This window comes from Mobula birostris, unplaced genomic scaffold (genome assembly GCF_030028105.1).
Source record: "Mobula birostris isolate sMobBir1 unplaced genomic scaffold, sMobBir1.hap1 scaffold_497, whole genome shotgun sequence".
NCBI classification, from domain to species: Eukaryota; Metazoa; Chordata; class Chondrichthyes; order Myliobatiformes; family Myliobatidae; genus Mobula; species Mobula birostris.
In genome coordinates, this window is record NW_027278108.1 from 185684 (window position 1) to 199550 (window position 13867).

The 13867-nt window shown below is 43.2% G+C and overlaps 1 protein-coding gene across 1 annotated transcript in view; it reads right to left on the reverse strand.

Annotated features, from left to right (window-relative positions):
• LOC140193280 (glutathione hydrolase 1 proenzyme-like) overlaps positions 1 to 13867 on the reverse strand; it is a gene marked incomplete at its 3' end in the record, with an annotated part of 319360 nt that overhangs the window by 177154 nt on the left and 128339 nt on the right. The window contains exons 3-4 of the mRNA XM_072250649.1: positions 8366 to 8458; positions 5797 to 5989 (exon numbers count right to left, since the gene is read on the reverse strand). Of these exons, the coding sequence (XP_072106750.1) occupies positions 5797 to 5989; positions 8366 to 8458 (286 nt within the window). The remainder of the gene's footprint in view (positions 1 to 5796; positions 5990 to 8365; positions 8459 to 13867) is intronic.

Here is a 13867-nt window from a genome sequence, read left to right on the forward strand (position 1 = left end):
TAAGAGGAATAGATAGAATGGACAGCCAGCGCCTCTTCCCCAGGGCACCACTGCTCAATACAAGGGGACATGGCTTTAAGGTAAGGGGTGGGAAGTTCAAGGGGGATATTAGAGGAAGGTTTTTCACTCAGAGAGTGGTTGGTGTGTGGAATACACTGCCTGAGTAAGTGGTGGAGGCAGATACACTAGTGAAATTTAAGAGACTACTAGACAGGTATATGGAAGAATTTAAGGTGGGGGGTTAGATGGGAGGCAGGGTTTGAGGGTTGGCACAACATTGTGGGCCGAAGGGCCTGTACTGTGCCGTACTATTCTAAAAAAGCACCCAGAGGAAACACACATGTTCACAGGGAGAACTTACAAACTCCTTACAAATAGTAGCAGGACTGCATCCTATCATACAGCTGGGCTGTAATAGCATTTTGCTAACTGCCTCGTGACCATGTCACTATCACTTCAGTCAGACTGCACTTGAAGTACTGTGTGCACTTCAGTCAGACTGCACTTGGAGTACTCTGTGCACTTCAATACAGTCAGACTGCACTTGGAGTACTCTGTGCACTTCAATACAGTCAGACTGCACTTGGAATACTGTGTGCACTTCAGTCAGACTGCACTTGGAGTACTGTGTGAAGCTCTGGTCACAGTGAGAGTCCACTGAAGGTCTTTGTTGTGGAATCTACGAGCAGCCTCTTCTAGTGATACGTGACCAGCATATTGTATTAAAGAATGTAAGATATACTTTCTAGTTAGTAAATTGATTCCTTCTCTTCTACCCACAATGCAATCAGAATTCCCTTGCCCTGAACCACACTCCCAGAACTGGAACTTCTGCTGCACATTCCAGACATTTTGGGTCATCAGGTAGACCTGAGACAGTGTGGCATCCTTTCTGGTGTCCCTTTGGATCGTCTCTGCTGTAATAGTGTGCCTTTTAATTTGCATTAGGGAGAATACGCTAACGAGTGCCCTGTTTTGTCAGTTTTTCTGCTATTTCCTTTTCCAAAGGTAAATGAAACAATGCATCAACATTTCTAAATTGGATTTGACATTGTAATTGTGTCCTCCAAGAAACAGAGCCCATCTCTGTATTCGTGCTGCTGCTGTGGATTGAAATTGGACAGTAGTGGTTGATGATCAGTACTGATGGTAAACTCTCTCCCATACGGGTACTGATTGAAGTGTTTTGCACCCCAAACCAGACTCAAAGCCTCTCTATCAATCTGTGCGTAATTTTTCTCTGCAATGGTATGGAGACATGATGCAAGGGCTATGGGGCATTCACTTCCATCATGGATAACGTGAGCCATGTCTGCACCAGCTGTATTCCATAAGACAAGGCATCACAGGCAAGCTTCACTGAACTCCAGGATCACAGTGTCTGACCTCACACTGCTTTGTCCATTGCCATTTCTTCCTGATATGATTTCTTTCCAGACAATGTGGATCATAATGTGTGGGTATAGTGTCTAGTGTCATCATTTCCTTCACCTCACACTGCTAATTTGTCCATTGCCATTTCTTCCCGATCTGTAGTAATGAGCTCGAGGGGTGGAGCACAGTAGCCAGGTTCAGCAAGAACCTATGGTAATTGACAAATACAACGTGTGCATCCGTTGTCCTTGGGACATCCACCACTGCTTGAATTTTCTCAGCACAATTGTGTAATACTTCTGTGTCAATAGAGTAACCACAGTAAGTGATGCTTGATTTAAAGAATTCTCACTTGAGCCCATAATCTTCTCATCCTTTCACACTGTCTTGAGATGTTGGAAGGGCTCCTTGTCACCGTCACTGGTAACAGTGATGTCATCCAGGTAACACTGAGAGCCTGAGCAGCCTTGCAGCACCTGGTCTCCAGCTTCCTGTCAGAGTGCAGGTGCAGGTGCTCCCCCAGAAACAAGCAGCACCTGGTCTCCAGCTTCCTGTCGGAGTGCAGGTGCAGAGGCTCCCCCAGAAACAAGCAGCACCTGGTCTCCAGCTTCCTGTCAGAGTGCAGGTGCAGGTGCTCCCCCAGAAACAAGCAGCACCTGGTCTCCAGCTTCCTGTCAGAGTGCAGGTGCAGGTGCTCCCCCAGAAACAAGCAGCACCTGGTCTCCAGCTTCCTGTCGGAGTGCAGGTGCAGGTGCTCCCCCAGAAACAAGCCTATTATAGTGATAAAGCCCCTTGAGAGTGTTTATGGTGAGAAACACTTTAGACTGTACTTCCATCTCCATCTGTAGGTAGCCCTCAGCTAAGTTCATTTTGCTGAAGTGCTTCCCTCGAAAATATATCCCCTGCCCCGGAAAGAAGGTATTGATCGACTTTCAGTACTGATATTGTGAGAATAGAATCATCACAGACCTTGACAGACCTGTCCTTCTTGGCTACTGGGACCACTGGCATTACCCATGGGCTCCACTCAACCTTGGAAAGAATTCTTTCAGCCTTCATGCGATCTAACTCACTGGCTGCTTTATCACAGACAGTGTAAGGAACTGGATGTGCTTTGTAAAATTTAGGTGTGGCATTTTCAGTTAACAGTTTTTTTTTCCTCTTGACATGTTTGAGTTTTCTCATGCCATCCTTAAACACTGCCGTGGTGTCATCCAGTATCTTTCGTAATTCCCTTTAGTAGACTCTATTGCAGGGGAAGTGGCGTGCAAATGGTGGATGGATCTCTAACCAAGTTGTAGTTGTCTCAGTCAATCATTCCCCACAATGCTGGCCCTCCTGTTTCTAATGCATACAAGCCCAATGTGGCTTGTTGGTTGTTGCATTTCACTGTTACGGATGTTGTCTCTGCAGGAGTTATCTTTTCTCCAGAACGTTTTTAGGTCTTAGCAGGCTTCAGTTCTATATCTTTGAATTGTCATTCAAACTTATTTTGTGGAATGACTGAAACAGCTGAGCCAGTGTCCAGTTCCTTATTAATTAGTTTGCCATTCACTTCTGGTATAAACCATATTGCTTGTCTCCCGTTAGTTTTCACAATGTGAATTGCTTGTCTCCTGTTAGCTTTCACAATGTGATTTGCTTGTCTCCTGTTAGTTTTCACATTGTGAATCTCAAGGCTACCCTGTCCTGTGTTACTCTCATCATTATCAGAATTTTCATCAAAGCATGCAGATTACTTCTCATTTTGAAACTGCATCTTGACTTTTTCTCTTCCCTGCCCAGTCCATTTATTTTTGTCTGCTGGACATGTTGTTTGTATGTTTCCTACTTTGTTACATTTTCTGCAAGTTTCACCTTTAATCCTGTATTGGTCTGGTCTGGTGTATGTGAGCCCCTGTCACAACAGTAATGTAATTTATTTCAGCCAGGCAGGTTTCTGTTTAGACATTGCAATTTTGTTCACACTCCCTTTCATTCCTGACTGCAACTCAATTGTGTATGGCTGCAGTTTCCGTTGATACAGTGATTTCAACTGTTCTTTTAAATCTGAGTTATACTTCAGTTAGGATCCATTTTTCAATGCTTTCTTGTAAGATTCCATGAACTAAATGATCTCTCAGTTCATCACTTAGCTGAACTGACAATGCTCAAATAATTTCTTCCATCCAGTTACATATGTTGGAACGGACTCCCCTCCCTTTTGATTCCACTTATGAAACCTAAAGCATTTGGTTCTAAATGTTCTTGCATTACATTCATGATATCAGTAAAGCTCATTTCAGCTGGTTTGGTTGGAGCAGTTAAACTTCTACTAAGCACTTCTACTTCTACTTCTGCTTCTGCTTTTCCACCTATTGCATCCAGTAACCCTGGAACTGGCTTTCCATTAGCTATTTAATTTGCTTCTAAATACTGTTCAATTCATTCAGTATACATCATGTGATTTTGCCTGTTGTGTAAATCGAACACATCGACCTTTCAAATATAGCCAGCCATTTCTGCTTCTTTTTAAAAAAATTATATTTATCACATGGTACTCACTGTTAAAGAACCTGTGGCCATACCTGTTGCTTGTTGTTTTCATTTATTTTCTGCCTTTTTTAAAAAACTCAGTCATCTCTCTCCCTTTCTGAAGAAAAATAGCGCTGTGCTTTTTTTTAAACTCAGAAGTCTCTCCTCGCTTCCAAATTAAAAACATGCTGTACTTCAAGAGGTAGGTAGACGTCTTGGGTTCATGTTAAACCTTCTTCATTACCACTGTTATGTATTGCAGCTGCGGAAACTAATTAAAAGAAAACTTGTGTACACTTAAGCTCACATATGACATAGTGGTGTAATGAGGTATGCATTTATGTACTTCTCGTGTATAATCCATAAAGAATGTTTAATCAAACAATATCTTTACAATTATACTCAAATATTGAATACACTACAACACACCCTCTAATCCGGACAGCATCCTGGTAGATGTTGCCTGATTTGTTGAGTTCCTCCAGAATCTTGTGTGTGCTCCTCTGGATTTCCAGCATCTGCAGAATTTCTTGTATTTATGATTTGCTAAGCTGTCTGGAGTAGCACCAGTGAACTGTATATTGGTTCCCATCCAGTTATGGGCTCATCATGAACAGCAAAGACATGGCCTACAGAGAGCACATGGGAGAGCTCAAGGTCTGGTGTCATCAATGTCAATATAACAAAGGAGGTGGTTATTGACTTCTGGAGAACTCACACCCCTCTTTACATCGGTGGAACAGCAGTGGAAACTGCGGGCAGTTTCAAACTCCTGGAGCGTACACCTTGTACTTCATCTCAAGGCCCCAGAACACATTATGCATAATCAGGAAAGCTCGCCAACGACTCTACTTTCTGCGGAGGCTGAAGAGACTGGACGATGCACATCTGTACTCACGTCCTTCTGCAGATGCACAAAAGAGAGCATCCTAACATGTTGTATCACTGCACGGTATGGAAACTGAACTGCAGCAGACAGGAAGGCTGTACAACAGGTATCAAAACTGCCCAACACATCACCCGCACCAGCTTACTGGCCATGAAGAACTCTATACAGAAAGATGAATGCAGTGCTGGAAAAGGGCGTAACATTATGCAGGATCTCACCCATCCTGCTCAGGGAGGTGGCTACACAGCATCCAGACCAAACTCAAAAACTGTTAATTCCCCAAATAGTAAGGCTGTTCAACACCTCCACCCACTAACCCACCTCTCCCGCGTCCCACCACTACTTTACCATTTCCTGTCAGAGTCACCTTATGTACAGGCACACCTTATGGATATACAACCAAACAATCTATGTATAGAAGCTATCTTATGTTTTTATATTTATTGTGTTTTTATTACTACTGTGCTCTTTATCTTATTACGTTTTTCTTTGTGCTGCAGCGGATCTGGAGTAACAATCATTCTGTTCTCACTTTTGTACTGTAAATGACACTAAACGATCTTGAATCTTGAAACCGGTCCTTTTGTACAGGTCACACCACTCCAGAAGAGGACCCAATGATTCAAGCATCTGAAACCCTGCCCCCCGCGTCAGTTTCTCAATCACACGTTCATCTGATCTCTTTCTATGCTTGCTCTCTTAACACATGGCACTGGAAGTGATGCAGAAATTACTAACTTTGAAGCCCCTTTCATAACTCCTTACGGTCACTGGTTTCTGTGAATGAAATCCCTCTGTAATAACAAAACCAATATATGCAAATATAAATCGTATATACTGCCAACAGAAGGGGCTGATTTTTTCGTTGGTTAATCTCTGCTGAAAGATTTGGAATGTCATCTACCTACAGATGTAGAATGCCTTATGGTCTCTCAGGAGTGAGAGCAGCTGACTTGAATTGTTGTCACTGAGAGCCCAGTGTCTAATTCCCAGCTCTGTCCGTGCGGTGCTGGACTCACCATAAGGACTGGTCTTTCTCAATGGTCTCTCTAGATTCATTCATAGCTGTTGCAAGAGCTCGGCCAATGGGAAATCCTTCTTTGGCAAGTTTGATACTTGGCTCAAATAACCGTTTCCATGGTAATTTTCCATGCCGTTGGTGAGCGAGTTGGTATCCTCTCATTTCACCAGGTATGGCTATGGCCAATCCTCCTGTAGGCAGAAACAGAAATAACCAATCAGGAACTTCTAAAATGAAAACCATTTGAGTGGACACAATTGCAGATGTTGCTTGGTATTATGTACCCCTAAGGGTCATTTTTTTAAATGGACTATACCTTTAAAAGGAGAGAGAGAGTTGAATTCAACACAAGCACCTTGTTATTAAGAGAGAGAGGCGAAGACTGCTTTGAGATAGTGTTATGGTTTCTCTGCAGCATGTTTACACTTCTGCAAGGACAATGGCAGCTTCTGTGTTCTTACAGAGAGAGAAGGGAGGAGCTATTTGATGGACAGTTGGTGTTCAGTATGGTGAGATAAATAGAAGCTCAATCAATAGACTGACAGACACATGGTTTGGGACACTAGGTGAGCTTTGTTATGCCCACAGAAAGGTGGTTTTTTGGAGGATCGATCAGGAGAATTGATCAGCGGCTCTCGCAGTGTGAAAAGGGTGTGACCAGTGGGGAGTTTTTTGTGTGTCCAATCCTCACCTGGGTTGATAACTCCAGCACAGAAGACAGTCTCCTTTTTTGTGGTCACATTTGGTAACTTTAAAGGAAGAGAAGAGGGGAGAGGAAGGTTTGAAACAGAAGAAACCTAGTGACAAAGAGGTTACTGTTTGGACTCTCTCTCTAAGTAGCCCGTAAAGGTGAGTTTGAGTTCCATTTGAATACGAAGGTGGGCCTGTCACGTAGTTAATCCACAGGAGTGGGTTCTCTGGTGAGGGGAGTACCTTTATGAATACCACTTGTGCGTTCCCCTGTTTTGGGTGTAGTAGTTCACTGAAGAAAGACACCCCTGTGGCAAATCACTGTACTTTGTATGTTGTGGAACTGGATAAGTGGCTATCACATTGTGTTTGGGGTTGGTTCCCTTGAAGAGGGTCCCCTTAGTGATAGACTACTGTTGGGGATAATCCATATGTGGATTCTGTTTATATCCTGTGGTCACCACTTTGGAATGACACATAGCTGAATTCGGGTGTGGTACCACTTGTGTTGAAAGGAAATTCGTTGCAGATCACTGTTGATACTTCGTGTGTGGAGTGGAACAACTTCAGAGATAAAACCTACTACTATTGCTCTTTTGTATTGCTGTTATGGAATCTGTGGAATATCGATGTAATTGCCTCCTCTCGACATTTACCTTGGATTACAAATATCTCTCTTATCACCTATTCTGTGGATGAACTGAACTTTCATACTTTACCATCTCAAGACTCTAAGCCTTGTTTTCCCCAAGCTCAATAGTTTGAGAGTTATACTTGCACACATATATACACGTAACACTGCTAACTTGTTTGATTTATCCAGTTATAAATGACTGTATTATGTAGTCACTAATGAAAGTCGCTTATGTTAACACCAATACCAGACTCTAGCTGTTTTCCATTTCTGTTGGTTCCTTAACCCGTCACGGGGTAGATGACACTTGTCTCTTGGTAAGGGTGCAACAGTTACAGGTTAGACACCTCCAGTGCTGAGATGAATTAGGGATCCTGCCGGTTGTGACTCATCTGTTGTGCTTCAGACAACTAGGTAAATCAACATGGCCTTCCTTCCAGCAGACCCTCTTTTTATTCGGTGACTATAACAACACTACAATGCTTGGGGATTCATAAACCCTTTACAGTTTCAAATTAAAATGTGATTATTAATACCTGCAACACATTTGAGCCCCTAGTGGATCCACCATTCCTGGAAATCCCCCATTTGCCCTACAGATGCCTGTACATTTACTAATTCCTAGTTTGAAGGAGCCTTCCTCTGACCATTCCCTAATTCCTTTTTTCCTAGGAATAAATGGAAGGAGATGTTTAAAAGGATGGCTATCCCGTGTATAGATGGAGAGGGAGACGTAAATCAAGCACGATATATAACCAAGAGGACTCACATAACTAGAGGCTTTGTGTAAGTGGAGAGGTGTGCTGTTTGTACTGAAATGCCTGGTCACTGTATCTGATTGTATTCCTGATTGTAATCCAATGGCCTTAGAGGTTCCTGCACAACTTCATTGATTTATTCCTGGAAAGGCTGTTTTGGGTATAAATGAATTGCTAAGCTAGATGCTACATTAGATGGATGACCATAGACAATTTAATGTTGATTGAAATAGTAATTTACTGTAGATGTGACATTGATTTGAAATGAATACATAAACTGTATGTACTGACTCCTAAACACAACCACACTCTTCGACACGCTGGCAGAAACCTTCTGCTGAACTTAACCCTTGGAATCAGGGCTTACAAACAACCAGAAAGAAGAAACAATTGGAAGTGATTGTGGGGTGACTGGGCTCAGTGGAAACTTGGAATTCATTCAGACCCTGGTGCCAAAGAACACTGGAATCAATGTCTGTGCTTACCTTTACGAGACAGGTCATCTGTCTTATTGACAAACATATCTCGTGATGCATTCGCTGGAGCCACTTCTCTAGAATCAATGGCTTCGACTGTTCCTGTCAAAGAAGAATTAGATAATGTTTGAAGCAGCATGGGTCATGTAGCCACAACCCAGCAGGAGCTGGAACCTGGGGGGGAGATAGAGCCTCAACTTTCGGGAACACAGGAGGTGGGCTGCCCACAGAAATGAGCCTGTGGTTCTCACCAGGTGACGTCCTCCCCCACTCATTACAGTGTGCAGTTTGCCCACTCCCTGCAACATCAGAGACAAAAGAGGAATCGGGGGATATGGACCTAGGGGCAGCCTCACTACTAATCTGCCCTCAGCCAACACCAGTGTTACTGGACCAGTCAAGGTGGCCTCTGTGGAGGCTCACCAAGTGCCACTTGATCGTGGTGTTTCACACGTAACAACGTTCATTCCTCCCCATTCAGTAAGATCAAGTGTGATCCTTCACCTCAGCATTTTCTTCCACAAACTCCCAATCATCTACTGAACCAGGTGTTAACAAGGTCACCAATCACTAACACCTCTCAAGCTCTCACTATTTAAAAACTACTGAGGCTGCAGAGGGTAGTAAGTTTAGGCAGTTCGATCATAGGACACAGCTGTCCTCATTACGTAGGAGGTGATGCATCAGAAGTGCAGCATCCACGGCTAAAGGTCCTCACCGTCCAGACTTGCACTCCTCCATTTTACTACCATAAAGGCTGATTTATACTTGTGCGTACCAGCTTACGCCGCAGCCTACGCGAGGGGACTACGCCGTTGTGAGCATTTATACTTGTGTGTTGGTGCGTCTGCATCGCTCTGCAATTCACCGCCAACACACTAGTTGGTGGTGGGGTTTCTGTGCCACTGTGTTGAGTTTCTTCAGGTGGAAGTCAATAGGCTGTAACAGCTAGCTACAAACTGGCGTCAAGCGCAGGGTCCTCCATAATTTCGGAGGTCTGTAAAGCTTTATGGAAAGCATTGCAGCCAGAGTTGTCTTCCCTGCCCTTCAGTCGCCCAATGGGAAGCTATTGCAGCGTAGGAGGAAATGCGATGCTAGCAAGCGGACCGATCACAGTTGTTGCGGTCTGCGTCACCGCAACACGTAGCTACATTTTTGGGGAGGTGCGCGTTAGGCTACGGCGTAGAGTACAGTGTAGATACAGCGTAGGGTTCGCGGCTACGCCGTACCTACAGCAACAATTTGATACACAAGTATAAATTGGCCTTTAGGGAGGAGCGACCGGAGTGCTTTGAGAACAGCTTCTTTCCCTCTGCCATTAGATTTCCCAATGGTCTGTGAACACCACCTCATTATTCCTTTTTTCACACTATTTATTTATTTTGTCATGTAAAGTAATTTCACTGTATTTCTGCCACTTAGGTTTCACGTCAGCTAAGTCAGTGACAGATGACTGCATTATTTTCTATAAGCCACGCCCATTCACTCGTCTTGTCCATATCCCCCATGCAGTAACCCTAACCCTAACCCTAACACACGGCAACTGTGGCAGGGTTTGCGAGACATTACTTCCTACAAAGTGAAACCCAATAGCGTGAATGACAGCGATGCTTCACCACCAGATGAACCCAATGCCTTCTATGCCCACTTTGAAAGGGAGAATATAACTACAGCTGTGAAGATCCCTGCTGCACCTGATGACCCTGTGATCTGCATCTCAGATGCTGATGTTAGATTGTCTTTAAAGACAGTGAACTCTTGCAAGGTGGAAGGTCCAGATGGAGTACCTGGTAAGGCTCTGAAAACCTGTGCCAACCAACTGGCTGGAGTATTCAAGAACATTTTCAACCTCTCACTGCCACGGGTGGAAGTTACCAGTTGCTTCAAAAAGGCAACAATTATACCAGTGCCTGAGAAGAATGATGTGGGCTGCCTGAATGACTACCGCCCAGTAGCACTCACATCGACAGTGATGAAATGCTTTGAGAGGTTGGTTATGACTAGACTGAACTCCTGCCTCAGCAAGGACCTCGACCCATTGCAATTTGCCTATCACCACAATAGGTCAATGGCAGATGCAATCCCAATGGCTCTCCACATGGCTTTAGACCACCTGGACAACAGACACCTGTGTCAGGATGCTGTTCATCGACTATAGCTCAGCATTTAATACCATCATTCCCACAATCCTGATTGAGAAGTTACAGAACCTGGGCCTCTGTACCTCCCTCTGCAATTAGATCCTCAACTTCCTAACCGGAAGACCACAACCTGTGCGGATTAGTGATAATACCTCCTCCTCGCTGACGATCAACACTGGCGCACCTCGGGTGTGTGCTTAGCCCACTGCTCTACTCTCTATATACACATGACTGTGTGGCTATGCATAACTTAAATACCATCTTCAAATTTGCTGACAATACAACCATTGTTGGTAGAATCTCAGGTGGTGACGAGAGGGCATACGGGATTGAGGTATGCCAACTAATGGAGTGGTGACGCAGCAACAACCTGGCACTCAACATCAGTAAGACGAAAGAGCTGATTGTGGAATTCAGGAAGGGTAAGATGAAGGAACCATACCAATCCTCACAGAGGGATCAGAAGTGGAGAGAGTGAGCAGCTTCAAGTTCCTGGGTGTCAAGATCTCTGAGGATCTAACCCAGTCCCAACATATTGATGCAGTTATGAAGAAGGCAAGGCAGCGGCTATACTTCATTAGGAGTTTGAAGAGGTTAGGCATGTCAACAAATGCACTCAAAAACTTCGTGGAGAGTATTCTGGCAAGCTGTATCACCTTTCGGTATGGAGGGGCTACTGCACAGGACTGAAAGAAGCTGCAAAGGATTGTAAATCTAGTCAGCTCCATCTTGGGTACTAGCCTACAAAGTACACAGGACATTATTATGGAGCGATGTCTCAGAAAGGCAGCGTCCATTATTAAGGACCTCCAGCACCCAGGGTATGCCCTTTCTCACTTTTACCATCAGGTAGGAGGTACAGAAGCCTGAAGGCACACGCTCAGTGATTCAGGAACAGCTTCCTCCCTTCTGCCATCCAATTCCTAAATGGATATTGAACCCGTGAACACTACCTCACTTTTTTAATGTACAGCATTTCTGTTTTTGCATGTTTTTAAAAAATCTATTCAATATATAGAATTGATTCAGTTGTTTATTTATTATTGTTATTTTTATTTTATTTATTATTTTTTCTCTGCTAGATTATATATTGCATTGAATTGCTGCTGAACCCTAACCCTAAGTGAATAAATTTCACATCACATGCTGGTGATTCCGATTCTGATTCCCCTCTGCACCCTCCTCCCAGCCCACCCTACATCCAACTTTGTAATATTATTATCATGCTTGTATTTTTATTCTTTCTCAGCTCAGACTGGTAAAACCTGAGGTACAGGCATAGCCAAGCACACTCAGTCGCTAGGAACTTTCAGACTATTCTAGTGGCATGTAATATTGTGGCTTTCTGGAGATGTACATAAATATTGCTGTGTATCTCAAATTTAATGCTATTGTGTCATGACTTTGGGATGACATCAGTTGTAGATATTATTATCAGGACAATGTATACCCTGTTCATGTTCCATAGTCTTTCAATTTCCTCTTACAATTCCGCATATTTCCGATGTTTTTCATTTATTGACTTCTGTATGTTATGATGCTTGGAATGCCTCTATCTATAAGCAAGTTATTCTTGCTTGTTTATCTTGTATTGTTATATTCAGATGGTTATAATGGATTGTCCTGTCTGTAATAATATATCTGTAGGACTCTGACTCTACAACTGGAATTATCTTCTATCGACATGAGTTGTACGAGTTTGTAAAGCAAGATTTTGGTGAATGATGTTTGCCATTTGATTGTTCCCATGTAAGTAATCAGATTGAGTTAAACAGCTACTGGATCCTGTAATGTGTCAGATTGTTTCTAATTTCTCTTGGCATTTTCTGTACTTATTGTCTTGATGGTATTTAATTAAGTATTCCTTGTTGACACCTAGTCTGTTCAGATCATAAGGATGTCTTCCATGGAGTCACACTCTTCCACTAGTTAATTTTTTTGTCTGTAGTGATAATTCCTTCATTTTTCTGGGTTGTGTTTTCATTTAAGTTTAGTAGTACATACTCCTCATCAGAACTACTTATGCTCATGCAGTGTATCGAATCCTGCTTTCATTAATGGAAATTAAATCCTGAGAAGTTGTTCTGGGTAGTCCCAACTGAAGTGCGCTTGAGTGTACATTGTGTTTTCTAAAATTTGTCATTTCAGTTCTCATTTATCATTATTGTACCAACTCCCTCATTGTGATCATTGTGACTGTGATCAGCTGGAGCCTGAGCACTCATCCTAGGGACAATGCAACATCACCTTCACCCAACAACTGGATTGAGACATTGAGAGAAAGGTAAATATCATGACCAGTAAACCTATAAGGAAGGACAAGCACGTGCATGCAAAATAGACAAGACAGGACAGATAGGTTCAATGTGTTTATTTTAATGCTAGGAATATTACGGGCCAGGGAGATGAGCTTGGTGTTGTCTCTTTGCAACTACATATCATTTAAATAAAAATACACATGCGGGAAGTGGTGTTAATTGGTATATTCACATTGCAGTGAGAGAGAGACGGGTCAATACACAGGCACAGACAACCATCCATAAGTAGTGCTAAGGAAAGGCATTGCTCTAAAAGAAATAATCCATACATTACACTTCCTCCTCCTTTAACAACATAAAACTGCATATGTACAAAACATTCAATTTCCCTTTCATACACCCACATTCCAAACAAACATGCTTTCACAATAACGGTCCATAACTGACTTCACAGTTGTAAAGGTTCAGTCTTTTGGGTGGTACCCTGCTTCTTTCAGGATGGTGTCTCTGGCCTGTGGAGTGACATCAGGTTTGGCGAGTGTCTTGTCAATGATAACGTTGCCATTCTCATAGCACCTCTGGTCTGTGGTTTGGCATCAGGTTTGGTCAATGTCTCATCCTAAGACAACGTTCTCAATTGCCGGTACCACATTGCTGTTAGTGTCAAGATCATCACTGAGGGGCAAGCCCAGTGTCTGTAATGTGTCTGATTTGTTGGATGCAGTCGACTCAGGTGTGGTTGAGCATCCAGGATCTGGTCCACATGACGTCTCCATGTCTGATCTCCAACATCCACTGTGTACATCAGTGGTCCAGTTCTTGTAGCCATCCTACTGGGTCTCCACTTGTCTTCTCAGTAATCATGCACAAGGACTTCCTGTCCAACCTCAATGCTCCTTGCTGCTTCATTTAACAACTGGCTGAACTGTTTATTCTGCACTTACCTCTGTAGATCTGGTTTCAGAGCGTCTATACGAGATCCCAGACTCCTGCTCATGAAGAGCATTGAACTGACTTGAAATGTCTGATGCCATGTTTTTTCATGAACAGTCAGAATTCACCTGATGTGTATTGTGGTCTGTTATCACTCATTATTTGTTCTGATAAGCCAT